Source organism: Brachyistius frenatus, unplaced genomic scaffold (genome assembly GCF_029030835.1).
Source record: "Brachyistius frenatus isolate BFR_SWC_R1_liver_20210118 unplaced genomic scaffold, ASM2903083v1 Contig_9, whole genome shotgun sequence".
Classification (NCBI taxonomy): Eukaryota; Metazoa; Chordata; class Actinopteri; family Embiotocidae; genus Brachyistius; species Brachyistius frenatus.
Genome location: NW_027210608.1, coordinates 2,931,314 through 2,942,953, shown reverse-complemented (window position 1 = coordinate 2,942,953; position 11,640 = coordinate 2,931,314). Strand labels below are relative to the sequence as shown.

The 11,640-nt window shown below is 40.2% G+C and overlaps 1 protein-coding gene across 1 annotated transcript; it reads right to left on the bottom strand.

Moving 5' to 3' along the window:
- Positions 1-805: 805 nt before the first annotated feature.
- tars3 (threonyl-tRNA synthetase 3) lies at positions 806-11,515 on the bottom strand. Its single transcript, XM_069690359.1, has 19 exons — positions 11,189-11,515; positions 10,931-11,017; positions 9,960-10,135; positions 9,639-9,762; positions 9,246-9,370; positions 8,765-8,882; positions 8,452-8,516; positions 8,266-8,344; positions 7,978-8,124; positions 6,839-6,937; positions 5,121-5,287; positions 4,848-5,010; positions 4,554-4,691; positions 4,006-4,083; positions 3,812-3,912; positions 3,107-3,211; positions 2,915-2,987; positions 2,660-2,774; positions 806-1,355 (listed from the first exon to the last, which is right to left on the bottom strand). Exons 1-19 carry the CDS (start codon positions 11,507-11,509, stop codon positions 1,207-1,209), a joined length of 2,430 nt encoding a protein of 809 aa, XP_069546460.1. The 5' UTR covers positions 11,510-11,515; the 3' UTR covers positions 806-1,206.
- Positions 11,516-11,640: the final 125 nt, after the last annotated feature.

Sequence of the window (11,640 nt, the reverse complement as noted above, 5' to 3'; positions counted from 1 at the left end):
GGTCGGGAAAAAGAGGGATTTCGTTTTTTTCTGCTCGTCTGAGGCTCAAACACTTAACCCTTCACGTACTGGGGTTCAGCACTTGGCCAAGGAATGAGTTTAAGTAGAGGGCTTCTGTCGAAATAAATATTAAAATGAACCTAAGCTTCAACACAACTTTATAGTAATCTTGAAAATACTAATTGATCTGACGTGACTATAAGTTGTAAAGTAGGGTACATCCCCCAAACCCCTGTCATAAGGTCGTGTCACTCAAAGTACAAAAGAAGATACGCTGGAGGTTTTCTTTTTTTTTATTATTAAAAGGCTTTAATGTTTTCGTTTTCCCATAAATATGAATGTAGCTAAATAAGCAGCAGAACTTCCTGGTCCTCCATTTGCCACGCCCACCATGCCATATGCTCCGCCCATAAAACAATGTCTCCATCCTGTGTCAGAAATACGGGAATTTAAAATTGTATTAAAGATTCTTAATGAAGTTTTATTTCCGGACAGTATACCACATTAATTTTCTGTAGCTCACACTCATGGTAAGAGGAACCATGAAAGAAAGAAATCTCACTGCCTGCCTCTGGTATGTTCCTGATCTAATCGTGTTATGAGGATGTGATTACATATTGCGCAATAGACATTACTAATGAAGACTTGGAGTTCCCATTATTGCACATTTTGAGCCTTTGGAAGAAACAAACTAAACAAGCCTGACAAAATCTTCAAGGGCTGCATCCATAAAACAAACTGTTCGAGACATCGTGTTAAAACGTGAACCTTTTCTAATGTCAAAGTAAAGTAACAAAAACACTCATTTAGCTGATTTATTTTATTTCCAGGCATTTCCACAGAGACAGACCTTCATAAAAATAAGTCATTCACATTAATTTCGTTACGACATTGATCACATTGTCTCATTAAATTATAAAGTAACTTTCCTTCTGGTAGACTTTGACCGAATTTAATTCCCACACCACATACAAAAACGTTTCCATCCTTCACACATGATTGTGTGGACATTTCAAAGTTCTTTTGCAGCCTCACTCAAATTACATTGACTTACAGAATATCAGTTCATCTGTTTCTCAGTCTGAATTCTACGTTTCACTTTCTCCATACCATCTTCATCTACATGTGCCATCATTTGTCCCTTTAGTGCTCCTCTGACTAAGGCGAGGTATTCAAAAGTAGAGTCTGCTTTGCTCTTCATCTTGATCAGAACTCCTCCTCTGCGTTTTGACAGCGGGACTGTTTGAGCAGGGTCAGGCGAGCCATCACCTCGGACACCGTCAGCTCTCCGTGGACTTTGTTGTCCCTCGTTCGCACATTGACGGCGTTAGTCATCTTCTCCTTCTCTCCAACCACTGCCAAGAGGCAAGGAGACACAACAGCTTGATATGGGCCAAATAACACCGCACACACAGCTACCCTAACACAGTCCCCATTTTGTGCTGCTGAATTCAACAACTGTGGATGGTTCGCCAGCTTGGAGGTCCGGAGGCCTCAGTACAGTTAAAAAGGACAATGACCTTTTTTTTTTTTTTTTAATAAATTATAAATATATATATATATATATGAATAGGTGAATAACATGTGATTTGTAGCAAAGAGCTAGTCATAATAAAAGGAAAAAAAGAAAAATATGTTCAATCTGTATTTGTAACCAGAGATGTTTTAAGTCTGCAGGGTTTCCAAATCAACAGTAAAGTAACTTAAACTCTGAGATCACAACATGATGTTTCACAGCCTGACAGACATTAAAACTATACCATAAAAAACTATGATACATCTTAAAGTTTTGTATGTCTGACTTTTGGAATAATTAAATAATCTGATGCCGATTTAACTAAACCTGAAGTTTTGTTTTACTGTGTTCCTTTACATTTAAAGCCAATGAAACCTTAAATAGTCTACTTTGTTTACATTGTGTTGGCAAAAATAGTTCATTTTAATTGGGTGGATTACATCATCAAGAAGAGAATTTTTTTTTGGCAATCATAATAATTCTAGACTCCCATCTTTAGAAACAGACTGAACATTAAATATGCAGGACTGTACGATGTTTACAGTCTTCTCCATAATGCAGGACAATCAGGGGTGTGTCTGATTGTCCAAAATTCATTCTGCAGTGTGGCAGCCAAACTTCTAAAGAACTATCTGCACTGACAAAAAGAACAAGAAGTCTTACAGCACTGGTATGACCCTCACAGAGCCCTGATCAACATCATGAAGTCAGTCTGGGAATAAATAAGGATACAGAAGACACTGATACTGCCTGAAACCACAGAGGAATGGTGGGAAGGTCTCCAAGATGCTTGGAACGAAGTACCTGCCAAATACCTTGAAAAACTGTCCAAGTGTACCACAGAGGACTCTACTGGTGCTGTTTGGTGAGGGGTGATGAAGTCGTAACACCAAATACTCATTAGATTTAGTTTGTCTTTGTTTGCTGCACTTAAATAAATGTCTGTTCAGTCACTATCAATCACAGAATGAGGTAACAGCGGTGACAGATGAAAGTCCTTGCATTTGCAGAATTTTTACCTGAAGGAGCTGGAGGTCTATGGCAGCTCAGCATCCTCACTTGTCACCTACTTTTAGCGTCGTACATTTTTGCACAGTCCAGCACTTTCAATGTGATCCTACTCAGGGCAAGATGTTTTCTTACCAAGAATGAAGTTATATTGTGCCAGCTGAGCGTTTCGGATTTTCTTGTTTAGAAGGCAGCCAGAGTCCAGGTCAGCATCTGCCATGAAACCAGCTTCTGTAAACTGCTTACATACCTGACAAGTAGAAAAAACATTGATTAATATCTAGTATGCTTCACAATTGTCTACATTCTCAATGCCACAATTAAATGATGTGTGCATGTATTGTATCATACTAAAATGATAGAAAGAGGAAGGGGAAGTGGAAGACATACCCTCTTGGCGTAGTCCTCAAGGGAGGGGTTAACGGGCACTAACATCACTTGTCGAGGAGAGAGCCACAGAGGCCTGGTGGAGGGACAGACAGGCTATAATTATACTTGTATAGTGACATACTTTGCCAGTTGTTTGATTTGGTATTTTTAATTGAAGCTCTCAAATGCAAAAGGCACCAGAAAGCACCTCACCATTTCCCTCCATAGTTCTCTGTGAGGATGGCAATCATCCTTTCCACTGAGCCCAAGATGGCACGATGGATGATGACTGGTCGGGCTTTGTCATCTCCATCCTTTCTGTTATATAAAAAAAAAAAAAAAAAAAAAAAGAGAAAAAATAAACTTACACTTCTCTGGTAAATGTGACTATGTAAACAAGACTTTTACTTATTATTTTTTATATTTATAATTTTATTTAAATTGTGTTTGTAGAGCACAGTCATACAAAAGCAAAGCAATTAAAGCAATAATAACACGAGCAACAATGTTTCATCATCATGGCAATCACTCTCCTAAATCTACCAGTTTATCTGTCTACATCCATCCATTCACTATCTACAGCAGTCCTTCTCTTTCCATAGACAAAACTCTGCTGATTGGACTAATACACAAACTATAACTACTATTAGATCATGTACTGCCTGTTGTCTGTTGCTGTATACGATGTGCATTGTTTTCCCATGCAGGTTTATTAATTCAAGTTCCTGGTGAGATGACAAACCCGCCACCTGCTCAATGAGTTCATATTAGCATAACACTCTTCACCTCTTCAACAGAACCAGTTTGTATGGTGCACAACCAGAGACATTTTATCCAGGAGGGGCTTAACAAATAATCCTTGGGGCAGTAAAGCGCACAGACTCAGCAGTGTGTCAATGGTTTGATTTGGTGACTCACCCCACAAAAGTCAGGTTGAAGCGAATAGGCAGCTGGAAGTCCAGCTGAATGGTTGCACACTGGTGGTAACGTCCAATTGCATCTTTGATCTTAATGTCAATCTGCAGCAGCACAGAAACAATTACAGTTCAAATCTCAAACAATCAAATTGAATGTGTTTGGCAGAAAATAATCACAAAAAAAAAAATTCAGACCTTGGGTCCATAAAAAGCTCCGTCTCCAGGGTTGAGTTTCCATGGTTCCCCGAACTCATTCAGACTGTTTTCCAGTTGCTGTCAAATAAGGGTTTCACATATAATTTAAATCTAAATAATGAAAGGCAATTACTGTGGGCCAGGCCAAGTCGTACTAAAGTGCACAAGTGAGTACTCTGCACAGCCTTGTGCACTTTCACATTTAAAGTGGTGCCCCTATGGAACTTACAACTCGACAAAAGTAGAGTTCAAATCAAGCAAATGAGTAATGTCTTATTGACAACACACCACCTACGGATTCAAGGAACTTCACAGTGACTCACAGAACTGATACTACGGTATGATTACATGGCAGGGAACCAGACCTTTCATCTGCAGCACCTTGTCACTGTCAACATGAGTATTTATTTGCTTATAGCCAACATGTGGAAAAGTCCCTGTGGTGTTTCGTCCTTTGAAGACAAAGTCAGATCTTATTTTATGATTCAGATCGCAGCTGGAGTTCAGTTTTACACCTTAAACTGTAACTATGACGGATGACAGTTTACCTTCTCCGCCTGGTTCCACACAGCGATGTCGCCCAGATACTTGTCAGGGCGAGTGGAGAGGTGAAGCTGGAAGGAGAATCCGAACACATAGTAAACACAGCGGAGGAAGTCCAGACAGCCCTTCATCTCCGACTCGATCTGTGAAAAAAAAAAAAAAACAATGACTCAGTGTGAAAGAAATGACAAGTAGGTACTTGTTTTTCAGAAATGTTTGAGGATCAAATACCTGAAAACAAAAAAAACATTATCTTTTATTGTCCCACAAAAATGTTAAAATCCCCCTGATGTTGCCACCTGATCCATGGCGCAGAAGATGTGAGCGTCATCCTGCTGGAAGCGCCGCACTCTGGTCAGCCCGGTCAGTGTTCCCGACAGCTCGTTCCTGTGCAGGACCCCGAAGTCTGCCAGCCTCAGAGGGAGCTCCCTCCACGAGCGAGGCCTGTGGCCGAACATCAGACTGCAGGACAACCAGAGAGGAACAAATCAAATGACTGTGACATGCATTAATTACTGTGTCAGTTTTGATATACAAATCACTGCAAAGCTCTGTGAGCGCTCTAAATTTACCAGTGTCCCGGGCAGTTCATTGGCTTCAGTGCGAAGATGTCTTCTTCCACAGGGAAGGAGAATATGTTTTCACTGTAGTGCTGCCAGTGGCCAGATGTCTCCCACAGTTTGCTGTTATAGATGTTAGGGGAGGCTACTTCCTGAAAGCCTCTTCTCCAGTACTCATCCTAGAAAAAAACAACAGAACCAGATAAGCCAAACACACCAGCTGGGACTGCACAGGTATTTCAGTCTTAACCGACAGCAGTTTAAAAAAAGAAATTCACATCTCGTAGGTTATATTTATCCAACTGTTTTTCCTGAAGCAAAACATTTAATAGCTTGTTGAGTCATTTAGCAGCTAGCAGTAGAGGGCTGGTGTAACTGGATTGCTGTGAATATGTGAAACAGGAAGATGGTGAATAGATTATGCTTATTCAGCATTTCCTTAACAAATATTATTAGCAGAAAAAAAAAAAACTTGTCATAATCATGTTACTGCAGTCAGAAGAAGCCATCTAACTTTGAGGAAGGTTCCCTGCACAGAGAGGCCTCACTGTCACATGTTTGAGTGGCATGTTGCAGAGGGAAATGCATAGAACGCTCATGTAACTTTTTTTTCCCCTTCACGGTAATAACAGCCTTAGGTGACGTGATAATGATCTTGCACCCTTTCTGTGCAATGCATGCAAGGTCCTCTAGGCTTGGCCTAGTTTGTGGGTGCGTGCTGTGAAAGTATTCAACATGTCAACATATTTTGCAAATACAGCACAAGCCAAGTTCCTGTAGAGTCACTGATCTCTGCCAAGAAGATCAGACTACTCTGAAATCTAAAGTTTGAACTTTGAGTGAGAACTTCTGCTTCAAGAAAACAACCAAACTAATTTTTATTTATAATGTTCAGTTTGTCATGTATTTGAGAAAAACATCCTTTATAAAGCTCAGGCCAAAATTCAGACTGACACTGTAGACAGGACTGGGCCAAACCTTTCTGGAGAATTTAAACTGATGAAGCTGATCAAATCTATTCAGTCCTGTTATGCTCCGCTTATCTTTGAGCTTCTTGATGATTGCAAAAGTCAACTGTTATCAGTCTGCATGCCAATGAGCTGCCAATCACTACAAGTACACTAGAAAGATTAGGCAAGGCCTGAGGCACATGGAGTCAGACTGAAAGTGATTAGAAGTGTTTCTGTGTTTGAGAAATCCTGGAGTTCTTCCTCTTTTTTTTTTAAACACTACATAGAAACTTTTGAAAAGTTGTATTAATTTTTCTCTAGAATAAACTGGCATTCAGCCACCTCAATTAAAATGGCAAAATCTATATTTTCAAACTACCAATCAAAGCTTATTAGAATACCAAACTGGAAAAACATGATTTTATATTGAAAACCATTGTAACAGTGTGAATACAATATAATGAACAAATGAGGATAATTTTAGCGTGCTGAAGGACGGGAGGCATACAATTATACACAACAATCACAAATAGGCGAGTACTGACCTTAAAATCCCCATTCACCTCTGTGGAGATGCACTTGCTCATCATGGCCAATATAATAATATGATAACATAAATATATATTGAGTTTAGGTGACGATTGATTTTTTTTTTTGTAAAAACATTGTCTCTAAAACAATGAGAGGATCATTAGCTGAAGGTTTGTGTGGCTTAAAAATACCACAACTGAATTTTCTGTCTTAAGTCAACTGAAATTTGCATATTGGCGCTACCCTTACCCTGATGAACTCTGTCAGCGTGTTGTAGATGTAGGCACCGCGCGGCATGAAGAAACAACTGCCGGGGCTGAGATCATGGAAGAAGAAGAGCTCCTGATCCTGTCAAGCAGACAAAGACCACTTTTTTAATAATTTCACACACACTTGTCATCTCCAGGTACAGCAAGCAGGAAACACTCTGTACACAGCAGAGTGTTCAAAGAAGAAAAACTTTTTCTCAAAAGAATTATGATAGATCTTCAGTTTCACTATATTAAGCAGTATTAAATCAAACAGAATTAATATTATAGAAATAATAATGATGTATATTTCCACTGTTTTGAAAAAAGGAGGCTCTCTACTATTTACTTTGAGAAATACTCCCACATCAATTGAAAATTAGAGTCCTGTGAACTCAAAGACCTTTTATATAAACATAAATATTTTATCTATACAAGTGTCAAAACTGTTGGTGTTTAACATGTTTAATCAGTTTTCCTGAAGGCTTCTCTCTTGACTTTTGACAGCACCAATGAGTTATTAAACTGGACTAGGTTCCATGAGGCATTGCCCAAATGAGAAGGGTTGACTTGGGAACACGCCACCGAGCACCATCTTTAACACAACATGCCACTTTTGCCACCTCCCTCCAACTGGCTTTGACAGCTTTGCCCTGACTCTGCGTTGTTGAATATGTAGCGGTGTCATAATAAGTGCTGATTGAGGAGCAGCCGGCTGCGTCTCACATGCTGCGAAACCAGCTGGGGTGCTGGGATGACTCATGCGTATCCCGAATGTGCCAATAAGAAGAAGCACAGTGCCCTCCGGTGGTATGGAGTGGCAACAGGCGATAAAGTGCAGAAACAAAAAAATGATCACTGGTTGTAAAATGATCAAAAGCTGATGAATTTCATTGATAATGGAGTTCTGCCTACTGGATTATACTAAAACATCACCAAATATATTTTGTTTCTATGTCATCGTATGTATCCAGCTTAATCTTAACATTTTACCACATTTATAAAACCACAGACAAAACCTCTACAAAAACCTTTAAAAAGGAGATGTTTCATCCATCATAATACACAATTACAAACTAAATTTCAGTCACTGGTTTTATGCCTGAACCAGCTGAAACACGACTGCCTACAGTGACTCACTTTGCCAATCTTGCGATGGTCTCTGTTCTTGGCCTCCTCCTGAAAGCGTTCCCACTCCTTCAGCATCTTGGAGTCTGGGAAGGAAATCCCATAGATCCTCTGCAGGGTCTCCATGTCGGAGCGGCCCTCCCAGTAGGTGGAAGAGTTCTGATGCCAGAGGCAGTTGGAAGATACTGATTAATTTAACCCGGAGATCTGCTTTGGGACTCATTTAAAAAACATCCTCATCCGAGAAGAGCATAAATTAATTTGGGGTTTAAGATTTTCGACTGTGTATTTTCCACTCACCTTGTAGATCTTCATAGCCTTGATCTTGCCTGTATGTCTGACATGGGGACCTCTGCACAAGTCAATCAGGGGCCCGCATCTGTAAAAGATTCATGAGTTACGGCAGTTAGCATTACAAAGTCAAAGACCACACAAAAAAACAAATAACGTAAACTTAAAACATCATTATTACATGACTATAGTTACCTGTACACTGTAGTGGTGGGGGTGGTGACTTTCTCATTCAGAATGCGGCATTTGAATTTGTTGTACTGGAAGGTACAAAACACTGTTATTAAGGTATTATATTGGGCACTTTTACTCAAATAAAAGCATGCAAACAGTGGAAATAAGACCAGGCCAGTCTCAATATACCAGACAAGATCAGATGGCTGGTGAATATTTTTGAAAACCAACAGCAGGATTGCAGTACTTTAAAAAAAACTGGTGCCATAGTTTATTCTTCCAGCCACACAGAGGATCACAGGCTGAGAGTGAGTGTGTGTGCTCCGTCTCTCACCTTAAACATTTTTAGCAGGGTCTCCTTGCTGATCTCAAGCCTCTCAAAGGGCTGTTTCTCCTTCACCACAGTTTTACACAAAGTCTCCAGGTCCCCAAAGTCAGAGCTGGACACTCCCCTGGAAACAGAAAGCACGCTCAGTTCATCACAAGAGCTCAAAGGTTGGTGTTGTTCTGACTGGTTTCATGGTGTTTCTAATAATGTTTGAAATGATGACCCGTGTTTCAACTTAGTACACTTTAAAAGGAAAAGTCGCTTTGCTTTGTTGGGCCAAAAAAAACAGTTTATAGCAGAACAGCAATCAAGAACAGATTCAAAATGAGCAGTAGTACATGATTGTTCTAGACAGGCACTATATTTCAAGATAAAAATGATTGAATCGGTCTCCATGCCTTAACACTATCAGCTAATTAAAAAATACAATTGGTAAAAACAAATACACATATGGAAATCCGAGTTGGTAGGGAAAATACTGTCTCACTTCTGTCCATCCAGGAACATGTCGTAGTAGAAGCCGTTCTCTATCGGGGGTCCGTAACACAAACAACCTCCATAAAAGTGCTCCATTGCTTCACCCAGGATGTGAGCGCTGGAGTGCCAGTACACCTGAGAGCAAGATGAAGAAGTACACCAGGTTCAGTCAATTTAAAATATGTTGTTTAAATGCCTTGAATTCTTAATTTGGACAGTAAGGTTGGATTGTACAATATTAAAGACATTCAAAAATAAAATGATACTTTAAATGATTTTTTTTTGCATCAAAAATTGATTTGGACATCACACATTTTAGTACATTTCCGAGGTGTTTTTATATTTACGAGCAACGGCTTAAAATGGTTTTGTTCAACAAATGTAAATGTTTATTTGTGCTCACGGCCTGAGCGTCCTCATTGTCGAAGCGCAAGATCTCAAGCGAGCAGTCCTGCTCGAGAGGTCTGTCCAGGTCCCACAGCTCCCCATTCACCCGGGAGATCACAGCATTGTCAGCCAGACCCTGGCTGAAAGAACAAGGACAGTACAGACATGCATGAGGGCAGAGGTTCTCATAATTATATTTAAAAAGACTATTAGGAATAATATCGTGAAAAAAATCATCAAAAACCAGGGTGCTTTTTTGAGTGAGAAATGTATTCTATTGATGAATTGATGATACGATTATAGACAGACCATTAGAAAATCTAAGGTAAGTACTGACCTGATATCACAAGCCAGCTGATACGGTGTTGTGATCCATGCTTTGCCCTCCACCTTCTGCCCATCTGGCAGCTCCACAGTGATGGGCAGGCTGTGTGCAGCTTTCTTTGCCTGCAGGGCATCGCTCTCCCTCTTCAGCTCCTCATACAGACTCAGGCGCTCTGCAATGTATCCAGGCTGCGGACAAAAAAAGCAATTAGTGTCCAAAAATTGCTGAAATTGCTTTGCATGTTGTTTGGTGACACTAATAGTGACAATGTTAGCTTTAGTAAAGAAACTAAAATGTAACAGGTTTTGTCCCTCTTGGTTACAAAGGGTGAACAGGTCTTTTAACCAGTAGTGTCAGTAATAATAAAGTATTAATACTTTATTTCCTGGGAGTATCTGTACTTTGATTGGGTTTGAATATTCCTGTCAACTTTCCCTTTTACTCAAACTTAATTTTCTAAATAAAATGTATATTTTTCTGGCAAGCATCTTGGTTACTTCGTTACTACGAAATAAAATAAAAATAAATTTGATAGCCTAATGATACAGATTGCACAAGCAGGTCTGGAGAATCAGAGGTCCTGCTTGCAGGCTACATCATTAATAAATCATTGCGCAAGTGCAAAGAGGTGCCGTCAAAGCCGCCAATCAATTTCTGGTGTGCCTGGCACGGTTGAGACAATATCATATTGAATAACATCCATTGTACTTTTCACTTGGAGCCACAGAGGCCCCAGTTGCTTCAAAACAGTAAACTTTATCATTCTCAAAATTCTGTTTACTTATTTAATAACAGTATTTCCTTTTACTTCCAATATTATATATATATAAATATATTTATTTAATACTTAAGAACAGTAAATATCAAATATGATAAGACTTTTCCTTAAGTAATTTTCTTATAAGTGACTATAACTGAAGTTATTTTCTGCTCAGATATCTGTACTTCAAGATACTTTACACCCTGCTGCCTGTAACATTCACCTCTTTCACTCCTCCATCTCTTTGCCCTTTGTCCTGCTTCTTCTCCTTTTTGTTCTTGTCACCTGGTTTTGTGTCCGGAGTCGGCCCCTGTTAACAAATCGTGCAGACACAGTAACACTGAGCACGGCAGCTATTTCTGGAAATGGAGTCATTCAGCTCCAGTGGACTGAGGCCCGCTGCAGCACCGCTCACTCCTTCATCACAATTCAATATCAGTTCAATTGGGGAACATTTACTAAACCCGCTTTTTATGATTACCTGGTTATCTTTCCGGTTGTTTGTCTGCTGCGCTTTGTTGGTGTTTTTCTCCGGAGCTCCGACACACTTGTCTCCCGGCTGTCTCTTGCCCTGCGCCTCCTCCGGCTCCAGCTCCGCCTGCAGACCCCGCCGGAGGTGCAGCAGCCGGTACCTGAGCTTCTCGTTCTCCGTCCGTAGGCTCTCCAGCTCCGGGGAGACAGCCGACACACCGTTAGCGTCTGGACCGCGACTTAGTCCATCCCGAAGAGTGGATATTTCCCTGGTGAGGAGCCGGATCTGCTCCTCCTGGCCGGACAAACGTGCAGCCAAGCACTCCGCCATCTTTAAATGACCACCAATGACAGCTGACTTCCGGTGAGGGTTTGCAGACAATAAAATCCATTGGCCAAGAATTAAAACAAACAAACAAACAGATAAAAGTTACGTCATTTATTATGAAAATATAAATATAT

Excerpts from the sequence above, each read along its gene's own strand:
- tars3 (XM_069690359.1), bottom strand. The coding sequence starts at position 11,509 with ATGGCGGAGTGCTTGGCTGCACGTTTGTCCGGCCAGGAGGAGCAGATC. Across the intron at positions 5,288-6,838 it reads CGCTGACAGAGTTCATCAGG|GATGAGTACTGGAGAAGAGG; the intron begins GTAAGGGTAGCG and ends GTTTTTTTCTAG. Across the intron at positions 4,692-4,847 it reads TCTTCTGCGCCATGGATCAG|ATCGAGTCGGAGATGAAGGG; the intron begins GTGGCAACATCA and ends TTTTTTTCACAG.